The 14,223-nt window shown below is 42.8% G+C and overlaps 1 protein-coding gene across 8 annotated transcripts in view; it reads left to right on the top strand.

The window, feature by feature from the left end:
* LOC109323477 (doublesex- and mab-3-related transcription factor 1) overlaps nt 1-14,223 on the top strand; it is a 117,804-nt gene continuing 103,581 nt past the window's right edge. For 4 of the 8 annotated variants that reach the window (XM_019555059.1, XM_019555062.1, XM_019555066.1 and 1 more), the window contains exons 1-2: nt 6-500; nt 5,994-6,180. In XM_019555059.1, the coding sequence (XP_019410604.1) occupies nt 189-500; nt 5,994-6,180 (499 nt within the window). In that variant the 5' untranslated portion in view covers nt 6-188. Of the gene's footprint in view, nt 501-5,993; nt 6,181-14,223 lie in introns of all 8 variants that reach the window. The other 4 variants (XM_019555058.1, XM_019555065.1, XM_019555061.1 and 1 more) reach the window with 3 other exon arrangements.

The following is a 14,223-nucleotide window of genomic DNA, read 5'->3' as shown; positions in this document are numbered from 1 at the left end:
TCCAACAGGTCTCCAGCGTTCCATAGGAGGCAGGGGAGGCTCCCAGGCCCGGGGCGGGCGGGCGAAGTAGGACAGCTGGGGGGCGCTGGCCGCAGCAGGGCTTGCCTAGTAGCTGCCCTTGGGGCAGGAATCGAGCTTCCCAAGCCGAACCCACGCCTTTCCCCCACCTCCGACACCGAGCCGAGACGATGCCCAATGAGCCCTCATTCAGCAAGCCCTCGGCTTCCTCGGAGCACCATGGCCAGGGGGGTAAGATGGGCAGCTTCGGCAAGGCAGCCGCTCTGATGGTCGCTGCCGGGGCTGGAGGGGGCTCCACGGGCTTGGCTCAAGCAGCCGCCGCCTCGGGGAAGAAATCCCCCCGGCTGCCCAAGTGTGCCCGCTGCAGGAACCACGGCTACTCCTCGCCTCTGAAAGGGCACAAGCGGTTCTGCATGTGGAGGGACTGCCAGTGCAAAAAGTGCAGCCTGATCGCCGAGAGGCAGCGGGTGATGGCAGCCCAGGTGAGCCGGGAAAGTAGCTGGGGGGAGGAGCGGGGCGGGGGCAGACCCCGGCTGCAGGGTCCCCCTGCGCCAGCCCTCTTGCAGGGCTCCTGCCACGTGCCTCGCAGCCCCTGCCCTGCCCGGCTCTCGAGCCTGCTGGACAGCAGCAGACACCGGGGGGAGAAGCTTTGGGAGTCGCTTCCAGCCCCCGATCCCCCGTCCCCGGTGCCCTCTGCTGCACCCCGCCAGCCGGCCGCCGGCCACGTGGCGCTGCGCGGCGGGCAGTGCCGGCCCACGGGCGCTGGGGTCTTGGGGGCAGGGAAGGCGGTGGGGAGAGGATCGGGCGCTCCCGTGCGGGTGTTAAACACGTGCTTGCTTTTTCCGCCCCTCTGTTGAATCCACGTGCTCTGAGTCTACAAGGGCAGGCGTGAAAGCTAGATGCTGTAGAGCAGGATCTGGAGCAGCTTGGAGTCTAGACGCCCCGGTAATGAGAGGGGCCAAAAGAGCTGCTGTTTGCTGGGTCAGCCCACAGGTCTCTCTTGCCCAGCCCCGTGCCACGCACGGGGGTGGCCGCTGAAAGCGAGAGCGACCTGGGTCCCATCTGGGTTTTTCCCCCACTGTTCCTCTCTCACTTGCAGCCTCCTTCTGGGTCTGGGCAGGTCCGTTCAGGGGCCGTGCCCTTCACTCCCCCCTGCTCAGTAGCTACCGATGCCCCTTTTCTCCAAGAATGTGCCCAGTCCCTTTTCCAGCCTGCCTCAACTGTCAGCTTCCACCCCATCTGTTGGCAAATAGTTTACTTGAATTACTGTGTGGAAAAGACATTCCCTTTGTTGGTTTTAAACTTCCTACTTATTCATTTTGTGACCCCTAGTTCTTCTGAAACAGTGCCCCTTGGCTGTATTTTAGAATTGGTTGGAGTACTCAAGCAGAGGCAGGCTAAGCGGAAATATAGTTTTAAAGCAGGCTCCTGATACAAAAGGATAGCAGAAGAAAGAGCTTATTTAGTTGTGTAGGACAGATACTATATTAAATATGTTGTTAAGATGCAAAAGATTTATTTAATTACCTTCCGCAAGGAAATAGTTATTTATTTTCAGAAGTTTTGATTTAACTGAATGGAAACATTGAACCAAAATGTTTATCTCAGTCTTTGTACAAGCAAGGCTTTGCTGTGTGATAGATGTTCTCAAGCTTGTCTCTAGGATATGGCCAAATATGATATTTCTATAATATCTTCACCCTTCTTTTTTTACATTTACTTTAACATACGTTTTCCTTAATCCTTGAATTAATTTAATGAATGAAAGAGCATAGCACATACTCCCCAGTGACAAAATAATGGCCTGAATGCAAAAATTGAATTTATTTAAACTTCTGAAAGACAGTGTACAAGGGGGAAACCATATTTATGTATACAAAGCTAGAGTCTGCTTCTGTCCAAAAAAGTCATTGTCATTAGAAGGAGCTTCTTGTCTTGGGAGAATAAATGAAAGAGACATCATGAGGAGTCCGCAGTAAAAAAGTAAAGATGTGGTTTTTAATAGAAATGTCGAAAAGAAACCTCTTGTATGTATGTAACAGCAGCAGTCTTCAGGAGTGGTTTTAATAAACTGTCACATTTTGAATAATCTGTAAATGCACTTCTATTGTGAAAATGAACACTAATAAAATATTTATATTTTTACAAATTCTGTGAGGACATTCAAAATACAAGTTTTCCTATTCATGTTTTTAATTGCACATTTTCTGTTCCCCGGGTACACCACATAGCTGAGTTTAAAAAACAGCTTCATCTAAAAGCAGTTAGTTGCATATTTTACAGACAACTGTTCAGGTTAATTTATTAAAATAATTGGGGGCTGAAGGGGGGGGACAGCTTTGAGCTGCAGGCTTGCCATTTGTTGCTGTTTATTTCTGTTAGATGCTTGTAGGCAAATTGTAGCTCATTTCCAAGAGTAAAAATACTTTAGTACTGTTCTAAAGTGTGGTTTCCTTGAATTACATAAAAATATCCTGTGAAGTTGAGTTAAAAAATGCTCTGGAGTTGAGAGAGTTTAAATCCAAAAAGAGGGAACTATTAACAGTTGATAAATCAAGTTAGGATCAAACCTGCATAAATGTAACTTTACTGCTTTAAGTAGCCCCTCGAGGTTGCAGTTTTATACGCATGCTTGCTTTGACCACATAGGCCTAATGCTGGATACTGTGAGCATGTCTGCACGTGTATTTGCATGTGCCTAAACTTAATGTGCCTTTGCTTAAGGCGCATTCAGGCGATTTAGGCATGCCTCTACACATGGATGTATTAAGGTGCATTCAATTTAGATGCAAATAGCTAAGTTGCATTACCACATGTGCAGATGTACTAATACACATTAACACAGTGTCTGTCCATTGACACACACTGCGTTAATGTGCATTAGTGTGTCTGCACATGCGCTAATGTAACATAGCTATTTGTGCCTAAACTTGATACCTGCTTTATGCAGGTATCAAATTTAGGCTCACATAGCCTTAAATTGCCATTTTAAAGGTGCATTAAGGACACGCATGCATAGAAATGTGCCTTCAAATGACGATTTTAGACTAAACCCACTTAAAAGAGGCACATGTAGACGTGCCCAGTCACTACTGAGGATAAGCCTGTGGTTGTGGGGATTTTATGTATAAAGTTTTGCATGTAGCCTAATCTTGCCTAGCATACTGGTGCAAGTAATCATTTCTTACTTGTATAAATTAATTGAAATCATTAGAGCTGCATCTGTGAAAAAAAGTTGCAGAATCAGAACACCCAGACCCAACGGTGCAAGTGTTGTGTGCTCAGAATTTCCAAAACCTGCAACAACTGATCTGGTCAGTTTATAGCTTTCGAAAACCTTGCAGTCCTGGGAGCAAATCCTTCTCCATTTCCCATTTTTTTGGATTTTGTAATTTGCAGTGCAACCACTGATTTTTCAGCAGGAGTTTTGCCCGAGTGATATTTAAATGAGTCCTATATCTGGAAGGGTTTAGAATCCCACAGTATAAATTAATTCTTTATTTTTTTTTCTTCTCTCTGGTGTGAACAGCATGGGGTAATCCACACAGGTCCTGTTGTGACACCCTGCAGAAAAGAACTTTTTGAGAGTCAGTGTTCCCTGCAAAAAGTATCAAAGTCTGTACAGATTGTTTTCATAATGTTGCCCCTTTCCCACAATGTAAGCAGCTCCTCTGTGCCTCTGGATTTAACTGTGGCTAATTTGGGGTTTTCCCTTTTATCACCCAGAGCTTGCAGTGGGTCTTTGAATGCTGCCGTACCTCATTTCAAGTTAAATGTTACGTATGGAAGAGTTAAGATGTTTAAAATCTTCACTTGTCCATTTCAGTACAATTTTTCAATAATCCATTTGAAGCTGGTAGAATTTTAGAAGTCCTTAAGTTGGTTGGTAGGTTACCTTTAGATTTGGCAAATGAAACTCCAAGAAGCTTTGTTTGGACTACTTTTATGATAGGAGCTGTTACTAAATATTTTTGTAATGATTCTGTTACAAATGTAAAGAAAAACAGTTGAATGTAGTAAAAGGGCAAATTATAGATAGCTTAAATTGTTCCTGAATTATTACCTTGTAATCTCTCTTGTGAGTTGCAAAAGTCAAGTGTAAAGGTCCACTTGGTGACAGTGCCCAGTGAGTGGGACTCTAAAGTCTACAGCTTTGTCTCTCCTAACCGAGTCATTTGGTGACAGTAGGGGCTAGCAGTGGGTGTAATTGAACAGTCTGTTGCTACAGGAATGCTGGGCTGCAGTGTTTCAGGAAGCATGTTTACCCTCCTGCTGCTGATTTGGTGCTGAACATGGTTATTGCATTCACACTTAAAAAACACAGCCCTTTCCCTGCCACTCCCAAAACAAGAAAAAACTCTCCACATCAACACTGCTTTAGCAGCACGTGTTACTGACCGTTGCTGTTTTCATGTGCAATAACTTTGCCAGCAATAGGTCATTTTTCTCATGTAGATGAAGCAGTTGAGTTTCCAAGTTCAGTGTCTGCTGGTGAGTGTGTCCAGATGGGGTCACTCCTTCTGGAATGAACAGAGTAGTTTTTAAGTTGCAGAACCCACAGGTACTGGAGCAACTGCTGGAGACCAAGGTCGTGACTAGGGAGTATGTGACATATACCTGTCCACATGAATGCCCATGGAAAAATGGCTGCTTTGCTGTTGTTGCCTTACGAGCTTTTTTGCTTCACTCCTTTGTGCTATGAAAACTTAGTGCTAGAGACAGCAAGGGAGTGGGAGTGCACCACTGCTTTGGGCAAGGACCCTTAGCATGTGATGAATACAATTCCTTTCACCAGGCCAGGAGATATTAAGGAAGCAGATAGATGCCTCCAATTGATGCTCTTTTTGGCTTTGTCTAAGGATGAATCTGTCAGATGAAGAGAGTCTGACTTCGATTGCAATATAAGAGAACAAAGTTATAATTTTAGCCATAGTATTTAATTTCTGTGCCCCTTCTGGCAGCAGATAGAGGGCAATAGTATACATATACCAATACCGCTTTTGATAGAGAAATGTAGCAGATGCATACAGCATACAACAGTCAAAGTTAACAGGAAGTGTTCCCCATTGTCTCTTCAAATTAAGCCACTGCATGGGAGACAGTAAAGACAGCCCTCTCGTACCGCAGGGCTCAGCCCCAATTGCCGTCTCCAAGCTCAGAATATAAAGGATTCTTCTGGTCAGCTTTTTTAAATAGGGAGAGGGAGTGCAGTCTTTTACTGGGGAAATCTATATCGGAAAACTAGCACATGCAGTAATATCATTTATCAAACTAAGCACGTTGTTGTTATTGTTATTTAATTTATTAGATTTTGAGGTGTGCAATCAGTAAGAAAGGAGGCAGAGTGTCTGATCTCCATCTACGTACGGTAGACTTTGCCAGAAGTTATGTTAGACAAGCAGCTCAGAGTTTAGGATGGAATATGTCTGAGGTTTTACACAGTTTAACAAAGGCTCTTACCCGGGGCATTAGCAGTCATAGCCTTCTGTTGTTATCACTCATGCATTCAGACACATTGGTAGATGCTGTGAATATGCTTTCTGTGTATTGGTTCATTTCACACAAAGTATGCAATAATTGTGCCTAAACCAGTTTGTCCCAAACTTCCAGGTTGTCAAGTCCTTCCAGAACTTGAACCCATTACATAATTACAGAAAAGCATCTTTCCTTTTGATGTTACTGTGTTGTGAATCAGACCAGTGCCCCTTTTAACTAAAGCTGTGGGGTTTGCATGGATATAAATAAAAGTAGATTTTGACTCATATACATGTATACCCTCTCTCTCTGTTGGGCTTTCAAAATGTTGCATCAACCACTTGAGTGTTATTGTCAACACCCATGAGTTGCCTGACTCGTGAGGAGAGATTGTGCCCCTCAATTCATATTATCAGGCTATCTGTTTCCTTAATATTTGTTGTTATTATATTTGTTTTCAAACTAGTGAGCACATGTGTAATATTTGCTGTTCTTCCCAGGTGGCTTTAAGGAGGCAGCAGGCTCAAGAAGAGGAACTAGGGATCAGCCACCCAGTCCCTCTGCCCAGTGCCACTGAGCTCTTTGTTAAGAAGGAAAACAGTGGTGGAAGCTCCTGTTTGCTGTTGGAAAGCAGCAGCCCAACTCACTCAACAAGCACAGTGACTACAGTGTCCACCTCGCCATCAGGTAAGGAGTTCAGGGAAGAGGGCAGTGTGAGTTCTGGTCTTGGTCCGCTGGGGAGGGCTAACTGCAAAACAGCGTTAGTTGCTGCTGGCAGATGCAGTGGTTGGGTGGCTGTGTGTTTACTTTCTGGACAGAACTTAACTGATCAGCAGAAAGGAGGGAAGCCGGTCCACAATTTTTCATTTCCCCCCACCCCTTTTGCAAACATATTTAAAAACCTCATTATAATTGAACTAGCAGATGAAAGTCCAGGAGCTCTACTCTGACATATATTTACAGATTGAATTATACCATTTCCAAGCATAACAGGGATTTTCAAATTTCAAGGTCTCATTCAACACAAATGTGGCTTAAAATGAAGACAGGGTTCTTTGGGTGAATCTGATCTCTTTTATTAGACCAACTTAAAATTTTGGGAAAAAAATTGAAAATGAAGGTTCTGGGCCCGACCCACGGCTGCTGTAAATTGGTATACTTCTATAAATTCCTGGGTTTTCCAAACAGAGTTGCTGTGTCCTGCACTGACCACGTGATCCCTCTGGGTCCAGCCCCTCAGAGTACAAAATAGCAGCTTAATACTTTGTATGTGTGAAGGGCTCTCTTTTGATAAGTGTTCGGGAAAAAATGCTTTGTGAAATTAAATAATAGGATACTGTTGCTTTTGCTTTGTCAGGCAGTATTTTGCTGTTGCATATGAATTACTGTCATCTTGCCTTAAAAAAAGGTTATTTACATTATTGCAGGTTTAGTTTTTGTAGGGGAAGTAAGGCTAAGGAATAAATTGGTTTTAAAAATCTGTTGCAGAGACTGTACAGGCAGAAGGGGCCAAAACACAGGCATTGATGCAGTCCAAAACCAGAATTCTCCTTAAGATCAGTTTAATTAAGTTCAGTGTCAATATGATAAAAAAATTCAGTACAAGTGTTTGTTGGCTGTTTTTTTAAACTGATCATTACAAAAGTATTTAATGCTATCAGTAGTCATCAACCAAATTTTGTGCTGGAAACAAATTAAAATATAAATACTGCTAATTTCAAAAGCAACTTATAACATTTCTAAACATTTTTAGAAAATAAGTACTTATGTATGCCTTTAAACCAGTGTTTGAAGTGCAGTAGCTTTATCAGTGCTATATGCAATGCTTTATCAAATCAAATAAAATGCTTCAGTATTTTAATAAGTGATGCTTCCTAGCCTCTAGCGTTGAAAATACCCTGATCAGACCTTTATAAAGAAGGCTAAGTTTCAACAAAGAGAAAAGCAGAGGTTAGCTTCCTTTGACAAATGAACTCAAAATACTGTACAGAACCAAGATGAAGCCTTTGGCTGAGGTTTTCAAAAATGGTTCGAATCTTACTTCCAGACTCACACACACATGTAATTCTCTGCTCCTATAAACAATGACACTTGCTCTTAAGTTTAAGCACAACAAGTGATAATGCTGGGTGAAATCCTGGCCTTTACTGAAATCTTTGGGAATTCTGTCATTGACTTCAGTCTGGTCAAGTTTTCATCTTGACTTTTCAGAGTGACAATTCAAGAGGTTAAAGTTATTTTGTCTTGATTTTTGAGTGTTGTGCCTGCAGCCATCCCATGGAGTTTAGTAAGAGGTGCTGGGACCTCATAGGTGTCCAAGTGTAGATTCATACACCTATTTTTAAACTCTTGCTTTGTAAAACAATGTTCCATGGCGGAGGGAAACTCTCTAGATCTGTAGAAGGTATATTTGTATTTTTCTCCCTGGGGATACACTTACAGAGATGTGTGTGTGGTACCTATGCATCTATTTCAGTACTTACTTTTTAAACAGCTGTTTCTTAAGTTGAAAGTATGCCAACCTTAGTGTAAGAACTTCAGCTTCTTGTCACAAAAATCAGATCCTTCGCAATCTAGGGTATTTAGAGGCATTTTGCACTTAGGCTTCTTTGGTTAATTGATAGTGTGAACTGGGAGTTCACTGAGTCATAATCACCTGACTTTTTAAAAAAAATCAATATGGGTGAAATGGATTGGCAATAGCAAAATTTACCTTTTGAAAATGAAGACTAGGACTTCATTTTTACTAGGACGAGGGCTTCATGACTCAAGATAAAGTTGTGGTGATGCTGGTATAAAAAAGTAAGGCAAAACAGCAGGATGTGTGGTCTTTAAACACACATTTAGTATATAATAGGGATATAGAGTACTTCACATTTTGATGTTGCCCCTATTCAGCAAGTACTGTCCCTCCCAACTATGATCTTCCTAAGATACTTTTATATGGAAGTTTTAAGAGGTGCAAATGTCTCTGAATTAGAAGAAGGGGATGGTGTGTAAAAGAGAAATTTGGACCTGTCTGTGAGTTAGTGAGATACTTTAGAATCATAGTCCAGCCTGCTGCCCAAGACAGGATCATCCCTGTCAAAATCATCCCCATCAAGTGTCTGTCTAACTTGCTCTTGAAAACATCCAAGGATGGATATTCCATCACCTGTCTAGGTAACCTGTTCTAATGCTTAACCAGCCTCAGAGTGAGAATGTTCTTCCTGATATCCAGCCTAAATTTCCCTTGCTGCAATTTAAGACCATCGCTCCTTGTCCTGACCTTTGCAGCCACAGAGAATAGTCTGTCTCCTCCATATAACCACCCTTCAGGTATTTGAAGACTGTTACCAATCCCACCTCTGTGTTCTCTGCTCCAGACTAAATGATCCCAGTTCTTTTAGCCTTTTCCTGTATTTCCCAGCTTCTACTCATTCCTATCAGTCTTGTTGAACTCTTTCTAATCTGCCCTCATCTTCTTGAAGTGATGGGTCCACAGCTGGACTCACTACTCCAGGTGAGGCTTCACCGATGCTGAATAGAGCAGGAGAATCATTTTCCTTGATTAGCAAGTTGCTACGGGCCAGTGTGCTGTTGGTTTTTTGTTATTTTCCCAAATCTTCCATTTAAGGGGAAAAAAGAGAGGACAGTCAGAGAGAGGAAGTGGGTCAAAACAGTGCCTTCTTCCATATGCCAAAAACTCTGTTGAGGTAGGTGATAAACTCCATTGTGGTAGGTGTTATACAACACGGAAAGGGGTAGTCCCTGTGCTGAGAAGCTGACACTTTAAGCAGGCAAAACAGACAAAGAATATGAAGAGAAGCAGACATAGGATAGATCAGTGTCAGAGTTAGGATTAGAACAAGATGTACTGAATCCAGTCAAGTTCTGTCTCCACTAAATCATGTTGCTTCAGGTTTTGACAGCATGAGCTGTTTATCTGTAGGTGCAGCTCTTGGCTGTCTTCAGGAGAAATCAGTGTAGATACAAAGACTCTCAGACTGCTCCCTGCAAACGAAGCAGACAGCTTTCACTGACACCTTGAAGAACCATGCGGACTCCTGTGAGAAAATAAAGTTCTCTCTGTGCAGTATTAGTTTATTTTACACAGGAGGTTACCTTGACAATAGCAATTCTGTTCCTTGTGCAAGGTTTTTTTGTCTTCAAGGCTTAATAATTTTTCTTTCAAATTCCACCACATGGCACATAGTTTGCAGCAAGAGAAATAATGTGTGAGGGTGTCACACAAATCATGCAGGGTGCCAGGGAGAGAGTCTTTCCTCACTGTATCCATTTTATTGGCAGGTCAGAAATATTACGACACCTTGAGAGATCAGAAACAATTTTTCAGACTTCTCATGACATGCAGTTCTTTGAAAAGAGGAAGAAAGAAATGTAATGGCCATAGAACAGCAACTTGCCATTTGCCATTTCAGTTTCAAAGGAGCTCATTAGCTTTTAGAGTCAGGAAGAGAAGAAACTTTAAAGTTGGCGGGGGGGCTGCGAAAGAACAGCCACTAGTGGCAGAAGCCAGACAGGAGCTTCTGTAAACAGATGTCATAATCCGTGAGCATTTCTTTTAAAATAAGAGCATCCAGTCCGGCTGAGAATTGTGATGCAGAGTAACAGGCCAGGGTTCAACAGCTTTTGAAACAGTAATCATTCCTTTATGAAATGGTTGGAGGGACTTTTGTGACATGTTAGTTAAAATTACCAGGCAGAATACAGAGATTAATCTGTGCAGAAATTAGGCTGGTGCAATCATATGCTTTTGTTCCTCATTCTGAGAAACATCCCTCTCTTAAATCCCAGGTACATCTATAGTCCACGCAGATGTGATGGCCCTGCTTGTTTAGTAGGGCTGTGCGAAGCTTTGGGTGCTGACTCAATTCGGAGGAGATTCAGCCCAATTCGGTGGCCGAATCTCTAAATCCGAATTGAATCTGGAGACCAGTAAAAAAGTTTGAATCAATTCAAAGCTCTCTGAATCAATGCGGAAAGCTTCGGAGATTTGGGCAGTCCCCACTTGCTGCCACAGGGAGCTGGACCCAGAGGGGGAGCTGGAGGTGAGAGGAGGGGACCATGGGGGGAGTCCTGCCAGGCCCCATTCCCTGCCTGTTCCCTCAGCTCCGCTGAGTGCCCCATGACCTCCACTTGCTCTCTCAGCTGCCCCCCATGGCAGCCCTACCTGGCTGCAGTGTCCCAGCTCTTTAAAAAAAAAACAAATCTCTGTGCTCACCAGCTGCCTTTGGGGCTTCTGGGGGCTCATGGCAGAGCCCCCCACACAGCACGGGGCAGTGGGGGGCAGCAGGGATTGTCCCCCTGCCTGGCAGCAGCCTGTGAGTATGAGGCTTTTTCTTTTTTTTAAAGAGCCGGGATGCTGGGGCCAGGCGGGGCAGCCATGGGCGGGGCTGGGAGAGCAGGTGGGGGACGGGGCCTGTGTGATTCGGCTGAATCAATTCGGGACAGTGATTCAAATCAGTCTCCCAAATCGGCCAAATCCAAACCGGAAGCGAATACCAGCCGCTTCACAGAGGCCTAGTGTTTGGTGGTTGGAATTCATCTACTTTGGAAATACAGTTGGGAAATGGAGGTTAGAGTGAGAGTTGTTCACAAGCCAGGATGGGGTCTCCCAGCATTTCCCGTTTCTTACGGGACTCTTACTGTCTTCATTTTGGGGCTTTGTCACTCTGTCATGTCCCAGGTTGGGGCTCTGGCAAGTATAGGTGCAGACTGCACAGTGAGAGGGCCAGGAGATGAGGTAAAAATTAACTGAGGTTTTTGCTCTTCTCTGTACCTTATACCAAGCTAAACTTTCCCAAGACACACCAAGACCTGTTGTACTTTATCTTGTACCCACTTAGCAGCGAGCAGCTGTATTTCTCTTTACAATTTGTTAGTCACCTCCTTTCTGTTAGCATTGCTTTGAACTTAGCTTATGTTCAGCTTGCCTTGCCTTACCTCCAAATAACACTGGGTCTGGTGAAATTATAGTGTTATGAGCACCTGGTGGGCAGTTTCCCGGTTTGACAGCGCCATGCCCATTAGGCCTTCAGTGCTCATCTGGGTGTCACTGAACAACTACTTTATTTCAGAGCATAGGCTTAAAAAAATCCATAATATCTGGCTAGTACATAGAGGAAAAGATCCAGGTGAAATACAGAACTGACACTGTTAATGCGCGACTGCACTAAAACTATTAGAGGTTTAGTTCTTTGTGATTTTTTTTTCCTTTTGATACATTTATCATTATCATGCATGAAGGAAACAAAATGGTGGGACTTCATATTTCACTGCATAGTGGTACCTTCCATTAAGGAACTTATTGAAGGAGTGGTGGGGCTTTATGTCAAAATACATTAGTGATTATTGATCTGTTGAGCAAGCAGCATTTGAAGGTCTACAAGTATGATATGTTTTGGAGAGTATGTGTAAAAAAGTTAAATTTAATAATACTTTTATGATTTTTGTTCTGATACTGAAGTACCTTGTTATTTTAAGCTGACATTTTCAAAAAGGTGTAAGAATATGTGCTTAGTTCTCATAGGTGTCCAAATTCCCAAGTCCCTATGGCTTCTTTGAAAATTACACCTTGAGGCTTTCATGTACTTTTTTGGTGTAAACTTTTCAGCGTGTCTTTACTTCAGACTTATTTTTCCAGTGGTCTCCTGCAACCATGAATTAATTTTTGTTTTTTTGGAATTTAGTGTTGCAAACTTGGGACCAGGGTTGCTTAACATTAATAAAGTGAAAAAGGTAGGTGTTGAAATAGGAAGCTGTATTGACCTAAGCTATTAAAAGAGGGCAGAAAAAAGTAGCATTTTTTTTTTATTTCATTTTTTTCCTAAATTTGAATTTTGAAATTTTCAAATGTCAGAAGTTCAGAATTAAACATCCTGAAGATTCTGGAGCTCTTAAAGTGAGGAAAAAAACTTCATAGCTATGTCAACAGTTTCTAATTTTGAAATTATATCATTTTGAAATGTATCAACATATTAGCCAGCTCTGAGACCAACATTATCAAAAGTAGGAATGAAATATTAACACTTTTAAAGTTTGTGACCAAACACTCAGAGACTTCTCCCGGGCCAGTGGTTCCTATCAGGAATTTAACATTGAACTCTACATTCATATGTAGGTTTTTTTTAATTTTTTGGCCTGACTTCTGTACCTCCGAACTTCACTTGGAAAAGCTTGAATTGGTAGAACCTACATCAGGTAAACAGAAATTCTCTCTCTTAATAGCAGAAAAGCTTATGTCTTCCCCCATGCTTTCTTGTCTGAACTCTCATCCTCAATCCCCTGCAGATCCTCACAGCCCCAACCTGCATTCAGGACTTGCTGCCATTTTAACCCCTGCTCCCTCAGCATCAGTATTTTCTTGTCTTCTTTCATATTTTTCAACTTGATGAGGAGCTCATGGTGAATAGTCTGTGTCCATCTTTCATAGGTATGGGGCCACAGGAGCATTTTGCCCCCTGATCTGTCTTCCTCCTAAAAACAAGGCTGTGTTTGTCTTTATTTTTTCCTATCAAAAATCTATGAACCCCTGTCCAGTTGAAACTCAGCTGTTTTTCTCAAATTTGTAGTTTTTATGGGAACCAGAATCCTCCGCGTAATTCCAGATTTGGGTTCTTTTAGCTTTTGAGAGCCCTGAGCCCCGGGGTGGGCAAAATGTGGCCTGTGGGCCAGATGTGGCCCACCAGGCCACTCTTTCCAGCCCCTAAAACATCTAGAAAATGAATATTTATCTGCCCCTGGCTGCCTGTCATGTGGTCCTCGCTGGCTTGCAGATTGCCCGCCCCTGCTTTAGCCACTGATCTTGCAGTGCAAGTCATAGTCTAGCTCTACGGCAAGAAAAAATTAGGCAGAATATCGGGAAACAATTGTTGATGGTGTTCTATTGGATTGTAAGATGGTCTTCCAGGGGTCATGGCAAGAACCCCATCACTTGCGTAATTTGCACGCTGAGCCAAACAAAAGATCCGGGAAAAATACTGTGACAAGCCTTTGTTGTCAGGAACATGGAGTGTCTGACCTTCTCATGAGAAGTCCTCCTTGTTTCTGATTTATGCAATTCTGTACTCTACAAAAGACTTTGGTGATGGCTGTGGAGAGTGGAATGGATGTGACTTCACAAGACACCGCTGTTGTAAAACTGGCAGGCATTGGGCTCTGAATTCTCCACACAGCCATATCCCTTGTGAAACAAGGGAGATATTACTGCCTCTTTCCACTGCTTCAGTACAGCCATACTTGAGAACACTGCACAGAGTTTTGAGCATCTCATTATAAAAAGGGCATAGATAAATCTGAGAGAATCGAGAGAAGGGTGACAAAAATGATGTATAGCTTGTAGAAAAGGAGACTAAGGGTGGATATAACAGTCTATAAATATTTGAGAGGTAATAATACGAAGGAGGGGGAGGGATTATTTACAGTGCTTGAGACAGCATAACAAGGAGCAACGGCTTGAAACTAAAAAAAGGAAAAAATTAAATTAGACAGTAGACACACTTTTTCTTAACTAGAAGTGCAATTAGGCAATGGAATGACCTGTATCAGGACAAGGAGGTAAGTGAAGCATAATCACAAGTGGTGTTTAAGTGTGTGTTAGGTAGCATCCTTGAGTGATTAATATGGAGGTAAATTCTGATCAATGCATGGGTTAAACTAGATGACTTAAGTCTCCTACAGCTTTGTTGTAGGAGCTATGGGCCATGGTCAGTGTTTGACTATATTAAA

This window comes from Crocodylus porosus, unplaced genomic scaffold (assembly GCF_001723895.1).
Source record: "Crocodylus porosus isolate Cpor-Errol unplaced genomic scaffold, CroPor_comp1, whole genome shotgun sequence".
NCBI classification, from domain to species: Eukaryota; Metazoa; Chordata; order Crocodylia; family Crocodylidae; genus Crocodylus; species Crocodylus porosus.
This window is presented reverse-complemented; position numbering and strand designations above follow the sequence as displayed.